General features: G+C 41.8%; 1 protein-coding gene across 2 annotated transcripts in view; it reads right to left on the bottom strand.

The window, feature by feature from the left end:
- Positions 1 to 17,588, bottom strand: part of LOC115176525 (ubiquitin carboxyl-terminal hydrolase MINDY-3) — a 50,916-nt gene that overhangs the window by 27,946 nt on the left and 5,382 nt on the right. For both annotated transcript variants that reach the window (XM_029736555.1, XM_029736556.1), the window contains 3 exons: positions 16,793 to 16,872; positions 16,233 to 16,303; positions 15,456 to 15,536 (listed from right to left, as the gene is read on the bottom strand). In XM_029736555.1, the coding sequence (XP_029592415.1) occupies positions 15,456 to 15,536; positions 16,233 to 16,303; positions 16,793 to 16,872 (232 nt within the window). The remainder of the gene's footprint in view (positions 1 to 15,455; positions 15,537 to 16,232; positions 16,304 to 16,792; positions 16,873 to 17,588) is intronic.

Raw genomic sequence — 17,588 nt, 5'->3', positions numbered from 1 at the left:
ACTAATGAGCTGTGTTGCCATTAGGTCCGCTCTTTTTTGACAGAAGAGAGAGACACGTGTAACATAGCCTTTGTTTGACACTGTCAATACAACAGGGAATGTCTAGACTGCCATCAGTGTGCCATTGTGCTGGGAAATAGTACTGTAACCTAGTGTTACTTGACTATTAGACCGGTCACTAAAGTTGAGGGAATATTGAGGCATCATCCATGTGCTGAGGGAGAATAGTTGGCCTAAATTCTATCGTCTGCCTACGAATGATTGGCTCTGCCTATGGATTGAGTGTGGTGGGTTACATTGAGAAAGCAGTGATCATGTCTTCTAAACTGGTTCAGCCTGTACTGTTTTTTTCCTTTATTAGAAGGACTGCAGGACATGACACCTGGCTGAATGGCACAGTTGGGCACTGTGTTGGGCAGAGGGATTAGGGATATATTTTTGTAATTGATATTACAGTACTATTAGACCAATCTGAATATCAATAGAGTTGAGTTCATCTATCTGTGGAACAGTTAGTATGACTCATATTCTATGATCTGCTCACTAGTCATTGGCTTTGCCTTTAGACTGAGTGAGCGGATTAGATCAAAGACACAGCACATTGTAACTTAGTGTGGTTCACAGTAAGTTACAGTACTGTGGGAATTGGTCGCAGCCATTGCTGAGCTGACCTTTTCTAAAGTGAAAAGTGTTTGACTCGGCAGGGAGTACATTTTGGGAGCGTTTTGCTCCGCCTTAAACCACTAGGAGCAGAGCTCCACGATGTAGAACGATAGTTACCAGAGTGTAACTCCAGTTCTATGAGTGGAGCGGAGCCCCATAGGGCTTAAGGCCCTGCCGACCCCAGTCTCGCTGAAGATAATCAGCCTCCCGAAAAATTGAGGGGAAGCGTCCCCTTATATAGGGACACCTGTACTCCTATTGGCTGCAGGTGTGTGCATAATTTTCTCTCAAGCTATTCGCTGCCTAGGCAGCGGGGTAAACCACTAGGAGCAGAGCTCCCCCATGGGGCTCTGCTCCACTCATAGAACTGGAGTTACACTCCGGTAACTATCGTTAACTCATATACTCTCCTCTAGCAGTAAGGGTTAAGATTCAGGAAGAGTTATAACTGTAGGTAATAACAGCGCTGGAACCTTGTAGAAACAGGAGATAGTCCCAGTCAACATTCATGTAATATTGAATTTCCTTGACCATGCCCACAAATTGCAGAAAACATTCTCTCTCATTCACCCCCATTGTAAGAGGCAACTTCGTCATCGATTTTGTTCTACAGAAATAACAGAACATGCTGAAAACTGCTGTGTTGATCAATGTACAGGTCAAAAATCACAACCTACGGCTCGCAATGCTCCCATGTAGGAAAATAAAGCCTGCGAGAAGAGCCCCGTGTCTTCAGGGTATCCGGTGTGGGAGAGTGGAAAATATGGGGACGCAGTGTCCAAGTAGGCTACACGTAATTATGTGTGGAAAACATTTCATCACAGGTAAGACATTTAACTTGTTTAGTATAGTATCCACTCACTACTAGTAGCTGTATAGTCTGTGTTGTTGGTCTTAGCTAGCTTAATGTTCCGGTCGGTAGTTAGCATTCACTCACTCAAGTGGCTGCAAGCATTGTCATGAAAAGGGGCGAGGGAAGCACTACAATATTACCTTTTCTAAGTAGTGAGAACGCTAGGGAGCAGGCAATGTTGAAAAGTAAACTTGACATGTTGTACTTTTCTTAAATGTAGTTTTGTAAATCGACTAAAACAAACAAGAAAATAGCTTTTGAAAAATGTCACGTTTTTGCTGTGAGGCAATGGGGCAATCACCACAGGTTGTTTTCCCCACAAGCGGGCAGGGTCGTGACATTTTTCACCTCCATATCTCTGTCATAACCAGATCTTAAGTCTCCTTAGAGACTTAAGATCTGTCATCTACAGATAAGGCAACTTATCATTAGCCTGCACACACACACACACACACACACACACACACACACACACACACACACAATGAGCTCAGATACAATAATGCAATACACTTTAACAAAACATGTTTAGGTACAGGTAACTGCCAAAATAAAGGAAACACCAACATAGTCTTAATAGGGTGTGGGGCCACCACAAGTTGTAATGCACCTTGGAATAGACTCTACAAGTGTCTAATTTCGTTGGAGGGATCCGACACCATTCTTCCATGAGACATTCCATCATTTGACGATTTGTTGATAGAAAAAGCTGTCTCAGGCACCGCTCTAAAATATCCCAGAAGTGTTCAATTGGGTTGAGATCTGGTGACACACACACAGGGTTGTAAATGGTCTGAAACTTTCAAGTACATTTGGGAAGTTAAGCTCTGGAATTAGTGGAATTGCGCTTAAATTCATCCAAAAAGTTAGCTTATAACAGTGAACCTAATTGAGGAGTGTTAATTCACCTGTTTCCATACAGGTTTCATTTTAAAACATTTATTTTACAAAGGAGTTGTTTAATCTAACGGCTTAACTATTTATCTGTGAAGAACACAACAATAATGTGAAGAACACAACAAAGATGCAGAATCATCTGGCCAAGTGCATAAAGTTCTCTCAGAGCTCACAACAAGCAACCTCTGACAAAAGTCCCTCTACTTCTATTCGAGGTGAAAATGATGAATCAGACACCTTATCGATAGCAACAGCTCATGGTCATCCTGGAATCAGATGTTTTTGACTCAATGGAGGAATGCAGTCAGAGAAATGCTGATGAATGTCTTGCTCAAGCTGTCTATGCAACTGCTTCACCTCTGATGCTCACAGGCAATGTGTATTGGAAGAGATTTCTGAATGTTCGTTGCCCAACATACACCATTCCAACCAGACATGCTTTATCTACTCATTTGCTGGATGCAGAGTTCAAGTGAAGGTCAAGCAAATCATAGAGAAAGCAGACTGTATTGCAATCATCTCTGATGGGTGGTCGAATGTTCATGGGCAAGGAATAATTAACTACATCTCCACCCCTCAACCAGTATTCTACAAGAGCACAGACACAAGGGACAACAGACACGTCGGTCTCTACATTGCAGATGAGCTGAAGGCAGTCATCGATGACCTTGGACCTCATGCATTGAATCTGCTCCTCAAGGACATCATGGCACTGAAAACAATGGCTACACTCTACAAGAGAGCCAAGGAAATTGTTAGGCATGTGAAGGGTCATCAAGTTATAGCAGCAATCTACCTCACCAAGCAAAGTGAGAAGACCAACCGACCAAGCAGTGCTCCCGCACATTGGCTAACCGGGCTATGTGCATTGTGTCCTACCCACCACCCCCTCTTTCACGCTACTGCTACTCTGTTCATCATATATGCATAGTCACTTTAACCATGTCTACATGTACATACTACCTCAATCAGCCCGACTAACCGGTGTCTGTATATAGCCTCGCTACTTTTATAGCCTGTCTTTTAACTGTTGTTTTATGACAAATAAACTTTGATTTGATTTGAATAAGAACACCACATTGAAGCTGCCCTCATCACATTTGACAGTATCCTGGAGGGGAAGGAGTCAATCCAAGAAATGGCCATATCACAGTCTGCTGATATGAACAACCCCATCAAGAGGATCCTCCTGGATGAAGTATTTTGGGAGAGAGTGGTAAGCAGCCTGACAATGCTATCCTGTCTGATATACAGACTCTGCTTGCAGATGTAGGAAATAAATCGGTACTGCCCTGCCCACTTCATTGTTGCTCCAAACAGAGGAAACTGCAGTTCTGAAATGCATTAAAAAGCGTGAAGACTTCTGCCTGAAGCCCATACACGCCGCAGCGTACATGTTGGACCCCAAGTATGCTGGCAAGAGCATCCTGTCTGGTGCAGAGATCAACAAGACCTATGGTGTCATCACTACCATGTCTCGCCACCTTGGCCTGGATGAGGGGAAGGTTTTGGCAGTCTGGCGAAGTACACTTCCAAGCAAGGGCATTGGATGGAGATGCAATACGGCAGTCGTGCCAACATATCTCATCAGCCATATGGTGGAAGGAACTTTGTGGATCTGAGGCTCTTTCCCCTGTTGCCACCATCATCCTCCACCAACATTAGCCGCCTCAGAGAGCAACTGGTCCTTGTTTGGGAACACACACACAAAGGCACGCAACAGGCTGACCAACAAGGGTTGAAAAATTGGTGGCCATCCAGGCAAATTTGAGTCTTTTTGAGCCTGACAACAAGGTTGGAAAGTGACAGTGAAGATGACGCCTCAGAGTCTGATGTTCAAGAGGTGGACACTGAGGAGGTCCAGAGAGAAGACATGGAAACCTGAGACGAAGACAAGCAAAGCTTTAGTTTCTAGACTATCATTTTACAGATGTACAGTTCAAGTCGGAAGTTTACATACACCTTAGCCAAATACATTTAAACTCAGTTTTCACAATTCCTGACATTTATTCCTAAAAATTCCCTGTCTTAGGTCAGTTAGGATCATCACTTTATTTTAAGAATGTGAAATGTCAGAATAATAGTAGAGAGAACTATTTCAGCTTTTATTTCTTTCATCACATTCCCAGTGGGTCAGAAGTTTACATAAGCTTAATTAGTATTTGGTAGCATTGCCTTTAAATTGTTTAACTTGGGTCAAACGTTTTGGGTAGCCTTCCACAAGCTTCCCACAATAAGTTGGGTGAATTTTGGCCCATTCCTCTTGACAGAGCTGGTGTAACTGAGTCAGGTTTATAGGCCTCCTTGCTCACTCACACCTTTTCAGTTCTGCCCACAATTTTCCATAGTAATGAGGTCAGGGCCTTGTGATGGCCACTCCAATACCTTGACTTTGTTGTCCTTAATCCCTTTTGCCACAACTTTAGAAGTATGCTTGGGGTCATTGTCCATTTGGAAGACCCATTTGCGACCAAGCTTTAACTTCCTGACTGATGTCTTGAGATGTTGCTTCAATATATCCACAAATTCCCTTCGTCATGAAGGCATCTATTTTGTGAAATGCACCAGTCCCTCCTGCAGCAAAGCACCACCACAACATGATGCTGCCACCCCCGTGCTTCACGTTGGGATGGTGTTCTTTGGCTTGCAAGCCTCCCCCTTTTATCCTCCAAACATAACAATGGTCATTATGGCCAAACAGTTCTATTTTTGTTTCATAAGACCAGAGGACATTTCTCCAAAAAGTACGATCTTTGTCCCCATGTGCAGTTGCAAACCGTAGTCTTGGCTTTTTTTATGGCAGTTTTGGAGCAGTGGCTTCTTCCTTGCTGAGTGGCCTTTCAGGTTATGTCGATATAGGACTTGTTTTACTGTGGATATAGATACTTTAGTACCCATTTCTTCCAGCATCTTCACAAGGTCCTTTGCTGTTGTTCTGGGATTGAGTTGCACTTTTCGCACCAAAGTACGTTCATCTGTAGGAGACAGAACGTGTCTCCTTCCTGAGCGGTATGACGGCTGCGTGGTCCCATGGTGTTTATACTTGCGTACTATTGTTTGTACAGATGAACTTGGTACCTTCAGGCGTTTGGAAATTGCTCCCAAGGATGAACCAGACTTGTGGAGGTCTACATTTTTTTGGCTGATTTCTTTTGATTTTCCCAAAGAGGCACTGAGTTTGAAGGTAGGTCTTGAAATACATCCACTGGCACACCTCCAATTGACTCAAATGATGTCAATTAGCCTATCAGAAGCTTCTAAATCCATTACATAATTTTCTGGAATTTTCCAAGCTTTTAAAAAACAGCAGTGTCAACTTAGTGCATGTAAACTTCTGACCCACTGGAATTGTGATACAGTGAATTATAAGTGAAATAATCTGTCTAAACAATTGTTGGAAAAATTACTTGTGTCATGCACAAAGTAAATGTCCTAAACAACTTGCCAAAACTATAGTTTGTTGACAAGAAATTTGTGGAGTGGTTGAAAAACTAGTTTTAAATGACACCAACCTAAATGTATGTAAACTTCCAACTTCAACTGTATGTTGAAAACGTTTTTGGGAGATGCGATGGATCATTGGGGATCATTAAAAATAAAAAAAAGTGTTCAGTGAAATCATCCCAGTCCTCATTTAATTCAAGTTAAATTCGTAACTAAATTGTTTTGTTTTTTTCTATTGGAATGATTTAATAATTTGCAATTATGTTTACTCAAGATAAAAGGTACATCTCCATATGATATGGTAAATATATCCTATGCAAAAACCATCTACATTTAAATGGTATTAATATAATTTGCATATATTTCCATTAAGTCCCATATATTCCCATGGAAAGTTTACACCTCTGAATATTCCCAAAAATGTGTAACCCCACACACAGACACATTAAACCCCCTATGCTCCTTTGAGACCCCTCTTCAAAAAGTCAGATCTCTTTTTACCATGATAGCCAAAATAAAAACGGGCAACTGTGCATTTTTATATACGACCCTAAGCATGATGGGATATAAATTGCTTAATTAATTTAACACCTGTTTTCAACATACATTGTATCCCTCATTTACTCAAGTGTTTCCATTATTTTGGCAGTTACCGGTATGTGTGTAGCGTGTTTGCGGGGGTGTTAAATGCCAGGCCTTTGATGTGTGTTTTATTAGAGGCCTGGAGATGGTGCTGAGTTTAGATTACATGTCATGTTACACACTCCACAGGGAAGGGGTGTGTGTATTAGCCCCATCCCCTTCCAGCCTCTTGTTTGCTTGCACTGGACCAGAGGACTGCATTCTCTAAATGTGCATGCACGTGCACACACCCCGATGGTACCAAGACAGTGTGTCCGCGCGTGCGTCTGTGTGTTTTGAAAATCAAGAGGAATTCATTCCGAACTAGCTCAGAACCTAATACTGTTCCACAAACCCTCAAGTCTGTGTTGTCTACTGGAGCAGAGTCTTACGAATCAGATCTAGCTCCTGAACAGCAACAGAAACCCTCCTAAAATAGAAACACACTAGTCCAGCTCATCTCTATCCATCTGGTTCTCTCCCCTTCCACTTTAATTTGGGTGTTTCCAACCCTCTTTCTATCCCTCTCAGCTTCTCCTTCCCTCTATCCTCCCCCTCTCCTGAGATGTAAGTAGCTGTAGATGGGTGTAGCCTTACCCCTCTCGTCGATCCCCCCCCCCCTTCAGCTTCCCCTTCCTCTACCCCTCCCTCTTTGTCCCTCTGTTCTGTCCTGACACATACTTTCATCTGTCTCTCCATCTATCCATCCCTGACCATTCTTTCCCTCTCTGTCACGCTAACAGGAACTCCTAGTCTACAGTGTCTGTGTGGTGTTGGTTTAGTGTTTCTCTTTGTTAGGTGGAGAGCCTCTTGAAGCAGAAGACTCAATTACACTCAGACCTTTGTCCTGGCTAAGAGGGGCTGAGAGGTGTGTGTGTGTGTGTGTGTGTGTGTATGTGTGTGTGCGCGCCAGGGACAGACAGGTGATTAATGGTCTGTCATCGACAACAAGCTGTCTGGGGTCTCTGAACAACAGAACAAGACTATAGAAAACAGGGCTATACAGGACAGCTATAGACTGAGACCAGTCACAGACAAGGGGCCAGGCCCTATCACACACAGCCTTTGTCCCTGCTAGAATAGAACAGGTCAGATGTGTCAGAATATTAATGACTGTTACTGTACACTTCTTTCACTCGGATCTAGCTGTGTGTGTGTCCGTACTCACAGGTAAGGTACCATAGCTCTTTTCTCTAAGATTCTCTGAAAGTGAGACCTGCCTCAGACTTAATGACCCCATCCTCTCTCTCCCTCTCACTTTCTGAGGCATGTTACTTGTGTCTGTACTATACATCAGACACATGCTCTTTGGGGAAAGACACAGTGTGTGTGTCAGTCTCTTTAGGGACACTGAGGGCCAGAAGAGCTGCTCTATTTCTATTTCCCATTAAATCACTGACCCATAACTGTGCTACTGCACACAGACAAGCCGGTTAAACCATCAGAGCGCGTAAACACACACAGACACACAGCTCCCGAGAGGGGCTTAAGGATAAGAGGATGGAGGCCTGTGAATGTCATCACTCTCAGATGGAAAGAAAGAAACACTACAGAGAGAGGAGAGAAAGAGGACATGGTCCCTAGGGCAGCCAGAAGCCCTTTTAAAGTACATCCTTCCTTCCGCACTTCCTTCTATCCTTTCAGGAATAAAATATGTCATTATGACTGATGTGACATGACAGGATAGAGTTAATGACGGGGCTGTAGTGGAGCAGGTTGAGCGCTTCAAGATTCTTGGTGTCCATATCACCAACAAACTATGATGGTCCAAACAAGACAGTCGTGAAGAGGGCACGACCACACCTATTCCCCCTCAGGAGACTGAAAAGGTTTGGCATGGATCCTCAGATCCTCAAAAAGTTCTACACGTGCACCATCGAGAGCATCCTGACTGGTTGCATCACCGCCTGGTATGGCAACTGCTCGGCCTCCGACCGAAAGGCACTACAGAGGGTAATGCGTACGGCCCAGTACATCACTGGAGCAAAGCTTCCTGCCATTCAGGACCTCTATACCAGGCAGCGTCAGGAAGGCACCACAAGAATTGCCAAAGACTCCAGCAACCCTAATCATAGACTGTTCTCTCTGCTACCGCATGGCAAGCGGTACCAGAGCACGAAGTCTACGTCCAAAAGACTTAACAGCTTCTACCCTCAAGCCATAAGACTCCTGTACAGCTAATCAAAATGGCTTCCCGGACTATTTGCATTGTGCCCCCAACCCCCATTTTTATGCTTCTGCTACTACTCTTTATTATCCATGCAGTCACTTTACCTCTACCTACATATTACCTGGACTAACCTGTGCCCCCGCACATCGACTCTATACCGGTGCCCCCTGTATATAGCCTCGCTACTGTTCTTTTTTTGTTGCTCATTATTTCTTTTTAAATGTTTACTATTTTATTTATTTTTTACTTCAGTTTGAGTAAATACTTTAACACTTTTTTCTTAACTGCATTGTTGGTTAAGGGCTTGAAAGTAAGCATTTCACTGTAAGATCTACACTTGTTGTATTCGGCACATGTGACAAATAACATTTGACTGGATTAAGTGTATAGTAGAATTAGAACGTAAAGTAAAATGCTACACATGACAGAGCTTAGAGTCTGGGCAACTTTGGCAAGATTTTTGAAGGACAGAAAAATTGGCCAATTCACACACTTATCAAGAGATAATCCCTACTGTCTATTCTGGCGGACTCACTAAAAACAAATGCTTCATTTGTAAATTACGTCTAAGTGTTGGAGTGTTCCCCTGGCTATCTGTAAATTAAAAAACAAGAAAATGGTGCCTTCTGGGTTGCGTAATAAAGAATTTGAACAGATGAATACTTTTGTTTCATACTTAAGTATATTTGGGCAATTAATATACTTAACTATCAGAAGTAAAATGTTAAAACCAAATACTTCCAGACTTTTACACAAGTAGTATTTTACTGGGTGACTCACTTTTACTTGAGTCATATTCTATTGAAGCTTATCTTCACTTTTACTCAAGTATGACAATTGGGTACTTTTTCCCAACACTGCATAAAACACATGTCATAGTGTCAAGGTTTATGATCACTATGTTTGTACAAGATGATTTGGTGTGATACTCTGGGTTGTCTTGAACAGAATGAGCCTGTTTGTTGTGAAGGAAATTTTCTGCGCATCACGCATCTGAATGCACACAACTCAATTCTGAGAACCAAAATGATGATCTGCCTTGTGAAAGCCTAACACAAAGCTCTTATTTTATAATTTAGCTAGTCATGATGGCAATAGAAGTTTTCAGATTTACTCACCTGACCCAGATTGCGATTTATAATGGACCAACAGTAATTGGGTAAAGGCGGGGATAATGGGCTGTGTTCAAAACAACTACAAGTGTGCTTGCTCTAGTTCCTCAACGGCACAGCTAAGAGAGATGAAAAAAAAAATATATAAAATAAATAAATAAATAAATATATATTTACAAAGTGCATTGAAATTACTTAGGAACTGCGCACACTTAGGAGAGGTATGGATGTCTCAGTTTTCAAATACACAAAATCTTCTCTCCACAATCTCTCTCCTCTCCTGCCTTTCTTTCTTCCTCCTCCCTCTGTAGTCTCATCACCCTCTCCTCTCCCTCCTTTGTGGTGACAGAAGGCCTCAGATCCCATTACAGGCCATTATAGATAGCCTGTAATGGGATGAAGAGAGGTGGATGCTCGGTGAGAAAGGTAAAGGGAGGGAGGGAGCTGGAGCTTTTGTCCTGTTAGATCAGATAAAAACACTAATGCTGTGAGGCAGTCACACACTAATGGTCTAAAAGCCACACTGTAACAATGACGGGACATCACACACTAAATAGGGACACAGGGGAATCCTAACACAGGCATCACAAGATGCATGGTTTGAGGTCAGCTCCAGAGCTCTCTCAACACTAACACACTGAACGCTGTTGTCGTCATCATCACACACACTGACATTAACGCGCTACAACTGTTCTAGATGTGACATTTACTCTTCTCCCAACCCACAGTAATGACACGGTGTACAGTACGCACGTGTGTGTATGTGAAAAAGAGTGTGCGCGTCTGATGGGGCAGACAGCTCCTCTCCCTAATCAGCGTAGCGTCAGCTGCATGAGCATGGAGGAGAACCCAAATCGGATTCCATATCCTTCAGATCTTTGCTTACCATAATAATAAGTGTAACCTGCTTAATTGCTTACACAAAAGTTAAGGGGTAAAAAAAATATAGATTTTTGGTTTTAAATTTGACCGTTTTTCGTGATATCCTATTGTTAGTTACGATCTTGTCTCATCGCTGCAACTCCCCAACGGGCTCAGGAGAGGCGAAGATCGAGTCATGCGTCCTCTGAAACAAGCCGCGATGCTTCTTAACACCTGCTTGCTTAACCCAGAAGCCAGCCGCACAAATGTGTCGGAAGAAACAACGTTCAACTGACAACTGTGGTCAGCTTACAGGCGCCCGGCCCGCCACAAGGAGTCGCTAGAACTCGATGAGCCAAGAAAAGCCCCACAGCCAAACGACACTGGGCCAAATTGTGCGCCGCCATACGGGACTCCCGCTCATGGTTCAAGTGTTATTCTATAACCCTGTAACCCAGATCACACAGGACACAGAATTCTCAGAGGCCTCAACTTGTGACAATCCAACCTTGAACTAGCTCTAGCTCCTGAATATCACTCTCAGTACCAAAATCAGAAGCATATCTGTTCAATTGAAAAGTTGAATGAGATTCATATCACCCCACGTCTGCAATGATGCATGTATACGTAATTCAGAAAGACTATATAGCCTTGAGTAGAGGTCGACCGATTAATCGGCATGTCCAATTAATTAGGGACGATTTCAAGTTTTCATAACAAATCGGTAATCGTCATTTTTGGACGGCGATTATGACCGATTACATTGCAATCCACGAGGAGACTGCGTGGCAGGCTGACCACCTGTTATGAGTGCAGCAAGGATGCCAAGATAATTTGCTAGCTAGCATTAAACTTATCTTATATAAAACAATCAATCTTAACATAATCACTAGTGAACTACACATGGTTGATGATAGTACTAGCTTGTCCTGCGTTGCATATAATCAATGCGGTGCCTGTTAATTTATCATCGAATCACAGCCTACTTCGCCAAACGGTTGATGATTTAACAAAAGCGCATTAGCGGAAAAAAGCACAATCGTTGCATCAATGTACCCAAACATAAACATCAATGCCCTTCTTAAAATCAATACAGAACTATATTTTTTTTAAACCAGCAAATTTAGTTGAAATAAATTCATGTTAGCAGGCAATATTAACTAGGGAAATTGTGTCACTTCACATGCGTTCAGTCCAAGCAGAGTCAGGGTATATGCAGCAGTTTGGGCCGTCTGTCTCATTGCGAACTGTGTGAAGACCATTTCTTCCTAACAAAAAACGTAATTAATTTGCCAGAATTCTACATAATTATGACATAACGTTGAAGGTTGTGCAATGTAACAGCAATATTTAGACTTAGGGTTGCCACCCGTTTGATAAAATACAGAGCGGTTCCGTATTTGACTGAAAGAATAAACGTTTTGTTTTGTAAATGATAGTTTCCGGATTTGACCATATTAATGACATAAGGCTCGTATTTCTGTGTGTTTATTATATTATAATTAAGTCTGATTTGATAGAGCAGTCTGACTGTGCGGTGGTAGGCAGTAGCAGGCTCGTAAGCATTCATTCAAACAGTACTTTCCTGCATTTGCCAGCAGCTCTTCACAATGCTTGAAGCACAGCACTGTTTATGACTTCAAGCCTATCAACTCCCGAGATTAGGCTGGCAATACTAAAGAGCCTATAAGAACATTCAATAGTCAAAGGTATATGAAACACAAATAGTATAGAGAGAAATAGTCCTATAATAACTACAACCTAAAACTTCTTAACTGGGAATATTGAAAACTCATGTTAAAAGGAACCACCAGCTTTCATATGTTCTCATGTTCTGAGCAAGGAACTTAAACATTAGCTTTTCTTACATGGCACATGTTGCACTTTTACTTTCTTCTCCAACACTGTGTTTTTGCATTATTTAAACCAAATTGAACATGTTTCATAATTTATTTGATACTAAATTGATTATATTAAGTTAAAATAAAAGTGTTCATTCAGTATTGTTGTAATTGTCATTATTACAAATATATATATAAATAAATATATATATCACTTTTTTTTTGTCTGCCAATAAATCGGTATCGGCATTGAAAAATCATAAACCGGTCGACCTCTAGCCTTGAGACTCAAGAATAATTGGCCTTTGTGCAATTCGTTTCTTAGCCATTAGGGCTTTTTAGCCACTGCTTTTGACATAGTGTAGATGTAAATGCCATGCTATTCATTTTGTACTATGCTCTTGCATCTAAGCTGTAACTTGCCCTCACATCTGCATATTGAATTTAAGTTCATATACACAAATGTGTTACTTCGACCACACCAAGGCCTTGAGTCTCCTTTTTCTCCATCCAAGTGAACAAATCAGAAATAAGGGGTCCACAGTGTCCACGGTCTCCAGCGGGACAAACGGATCCAGATGGAAAGTCTGGGATCACATTCCCAACAGGAAAACATCCACCTGAGGGCACACACACATCTCCTACGTCCATTAATGCTAATCAGGATCAGGTTCCCCGCTCTCAGGAATGTGTGTACTATGTCACCAGTGCCTTGGGAGCCATGGAGGTTATTGGTAGTCATCACAGTGAAATCATGACTCATGGTCCTCATCTGGTTTGCCTCTACATGTGTCCCAGCTCCCCTAGCAGGCAGACACTAGCCAGTACCCTGCTTTATCCCAGGGGACATGGAACAACTGCTCTAATCTAAAATGATAGTTCACTCCAACATCAAGATGTTTCCAACCCTCAAGACATGAGCGGAGTCGTACAGTACAATACACAACATCTACTCAGATGATATGGGACTTGGACTCATCTCAATATAAGACCCATTTAAAAGGCCTGGAAACTGCTGAGAAACTTCTGCTTTTGGAGTTATTGATCACTTTATACAATAATCGTATTATCAATTTTTTAGAAAATCCATTGGGTGTAGTGTTATGAGGTAAACGCTAGATGTAACATTCTTTTCCTCTGATGCCATATCCTGTACCAGAGAGAATCAATTAGCTCCGCCTTAAGCTGATTGCTGGCTTTGATACGCAGGTATAACAGTATACAGTTCCACACACGATCCACAGCCAACAGAATCCAGTGCCTGTATACACATATGCAGAAGGATCTTTGAATGAGTGTAAGAAATTCTTCCAAGAATAATTAAAAGTGTACTCCAAATTGTTCAAAAGTAATTTTATTTCAAGATAGAATGCACAGTAGGGGAGAAACAGTGCCACCCCACCACAATTGTTATAGGTCGTTATCAATAAAACGTCACAATACGGTGCAGAGATTTCGACTTGCCTGCTAGAGGACAAGGAGACCCCCAGCTCCACTTAAACCATTGACAACTACATGCCGTTTTCAAGGGATTGTTAAATAAAAAGTGAATTATTTGGTTGTAATATAATCACCTCTTAAAGAATTCCACATTTTAGATTTTTCCATAGAAAACAATCGCGCACATTTAGCTCAGCTCTTTGATCAGAGTTATACACCATGCTCATGCTCAGTAAACATCAATTGATTATGTCATATATGAGGGTAGCATTGATCTCTCAATATTGGCCACCATTAATTGGATATTTGAGTGATAAAATAGTGAACTATACCTGACCAGTATGAGTGGTTTAGGTTCATTTCCCCATCCTTTGTGGGCTCTGCCTGTCAAGCAGCAGAAGGGTGCATTTGCCAATGCACTGTTAGCTGATCATTTTTACTTTGCAAGCTACCAGTAGAAACTTTGTACAGTTGGCTAAACATAGTGGTAAGTAGACCTAATGTACTTTTTATCCAACCAATGTAGACCTACTTAGTGAAGTTAGCCAACATCCCCTTTTCAATTTGTTTAAGTGTTTGAAAGTTAGAGGCATAAATATTATACCCGTCAAAAAAAATGCTAACCTCCCTTTTATTGTAATGGTGAGAGGTTAGCATGTCTTGGGGGACGATACTTGAGCGTCTAACTTTTTCACTCATTATTCATGATTCATTCCGGACTATCCGTAAACATGGTAGCATGTTTAGAAACATACCTTATTTACCATTCATTTCTATTGGGCACAAAATGATCTGAAACCACCAGAACAAACAGCAAAAGCATCCAACAAGTTTGTATAGTCACACAAACATTGTGTGCTAGGAATATGGGACCAAATACTAAACTTTTCACTACTTAAATACACATACAGTACCAGTCAAAAGATTGAACACCTACTCATTCCAGGGTTTTTCTTTATTTTACTGTTTTCTACATTGTAGACTAATATTGAAGACTTTCTTTTGTTTAGTGTGTAGTGTAGTGGCTTTAATGGCATGCACCCCACTTGTTTCTGCCCCACCAAGATTTACATGCTAAAATCGCCACTGCATATTGTGCACTGACGACTGAGGGAAAAAAAGTGTTTGTTGTTTTTAGTAACTTCTTTGTTTTAATATCGCAAACAAATGTGGCAGTTTCACCATTAAGGAGCCCAGCTTTAAGAGTCCATTTGTAACAATTAATAAACGTTGTGAACATGCTGTCATTTCTCAACCCCCATATCAGCTGTGTTACACTGCTTCGCCCAAAACACTGGTGTGTGTGCATTTTACAAGCTGGTTGGCCCAGTTGCAGCTGACCACAAGATTTCAAGACAACGCCAAAAAACAGCAGCAACTAGCCATATAAGACCATACTACTGCCGTCTCTCATGTGAACTGTGCAGTACAAAATCTGTTAAAGCACATTCCTGGTTCTTCTTTTTCTGACCTGGCCGCTGGAAGAGACTGGCTTATATTACACACAGACACACAGGGCCCAGGTTGAGTGTGTGTTTTTGTGTGATTCTTACCTTGGCGAAGAACACTGAGAGATGAGTCTCACTGCCAAGGATCCATATAGGGAATTTAGGAGACTTCAGGAACGCACCCACCTGAAACACACATACAAACCAAAACTGGAGCAAAGCAGTTCTGATTCAGATTCCAGATTTTACAGACTAAAGGCTTTCTGATGCCATTTCAACTGACAAAAGGAATGATCAGGGAATACAATCTGATGTTGTAATAGAATATGTACAGTAATAGAGAAGAAAAGACTGTCATATTGTTGCTAATACGATGGTTGTTCAATGAGCAGGTTTATAGCATGAACATACCAATGTACCCAGGTCTAACTCATCTACCCAGACTTACTCAGCTATTCTACTACTCTACTGTAGTCCCTGCTCCTTACACATTTCCTGTAGCCACTCTTATTTTTATATGTTTTTTTTTCTGTAAAATGTTATTTTCTCCCTCGAATCTCCCAGTATGTGTGAGTGTGGGTAGGGTTGGGGTTAGGTGGTGAGGACTATTGCCTCCAAACACATTTTCACATGGGATCTCGCAGAGTGGTTTGTTTTCCACCACCAATCATAAATGTCCTACTGCACAGTCAGTCACACACAAGAAGTGGCAGTATGTGTGAGAGAGGGAGTGTGTATGACAATGTGTTTATTTGTGGTGCTGATTCTCTCACAGAATGTTTGAATCTCTCTCCGCAATCATTCGTGACTAGAGAACAAGAACAAACTCACCACTATGGTTTGGACAAGCCTGAAGAAATGTCAGTCTGTGTTTGTTCGTACCTTGCAGTAGCGTAGTGACTCCATGAGAGTGAGGAAGCCCACTGATGCCTGGTTGTGGATACCATGGAGCTCTGAGGGAGGGAGGGAAGGAGGGAGAGAAAGAAGACCAGCTTAGACCAAAAAAACTAAGTGAAACAGCTTCTTTGGTCTCTGTGTGTATGAAAGTTTGACTAATCACTGCCATCTAGTGTTCAGATGTGGGATCACAGTCATCAGGAAACTGGACAACGTCTTCGTAACATCTTCCGTAACCTGAGCAATAAAGTCACCTAATGCTCATTGAAGAAAAGATTCAAATTAAATTACGCTGCCAGATAATGAGGTTTATTGGACAACACTTTGCACTAAGATAATGTAATCCGCTGTGTGTGTCCCGTTTGGTAGAGCATGGCGCTTGCAATGCCAGGGTTGTGGGTTCGATTCCCACAGGGGACCAGTATGGGGGAAAAAAGTATACAAATATATGTACTCACTACTGTAAGTTGCTCTGGATAAGAGTGTCTCCTAAATGACAAAACCATTTACAAATAAATAAGTCAGCCTGTGTGTGGAGTACTTACTCATGCCAGAGCACTCCCTGTCTCCGTCCCACACATTAGAGACAGCATGGCCCGTCACTAAGAGGTTAACCAGACTCTGACTGCAGAGAGAAAGAAAAGTAATGGCTTAACCTGTCTGGGCTAGGAGGCAGTATTTTCACGGCCGGATGAAAAACTTATCCAATTTAAACAGGTTACTACTCTGGCCCAGAAACTAGAATATGCATATTATTAGTAGATTTGGATAGAAAACACTCCGAAGTTTCTAAAACTGTTTGAATGGTGTCTGTGAGTATAAAAGAACTCATATGGCAGGCAAAAACCTGAGAAAAAGTCAACCAGGAAGTGGAGGATCTGAGAATTATAGTTCTTTCTAGTCCCTTTCGAAACTACAGTATCCGTGGGGTTACGTTGCACTTCCTAAGGCTTCCATTGGCTGTCTAAAGCCTTCAGAAAGTGGTTTGAGCAGTCTCCTGTCACTGGGCAGATAATAGGAGCTCAGGTTCTGAGTGGACTGCCTGGCAACAAAGGGATTGGATATGCGCGGTCACACGAGCATGCCGTTCCTTCTTTTTCTCCTTGAATGAATACGCTATTGTACGGTTGGAATATTATCGCAATTTTACGTAAAAAAATAGCATAAAGATTGATTTTAAACAACGTTTGACATGCTTCCAAGTACAGTAATGGAACATTTTGACTTTGTCTCTGGTTCCGCGCTCGCGTGTTATGCCTTTGGATAAGTGATCTGTACGCACGAACCAAACGGAGGTATTTGGACATAAATATGGTTTATTTGGAACAAAGACAACATTTG

Source organism: Salmo trutta, chromosome 37 (genome assembly GCF_901001165.1).
Source record: "Salmo trutta chromosome 37, fSalTru1.1, whole genome shotgun sequence".
NCBI classification, from domain to species: Eukaryota; Metazoa; Chordata; class Actinopteri; order Salmoniformes; family Salmonidae; genus Salmo; species Salmo trutta.
This window is presented reverse-complemented; position numbering and strand designations above follow the sequence as displayed.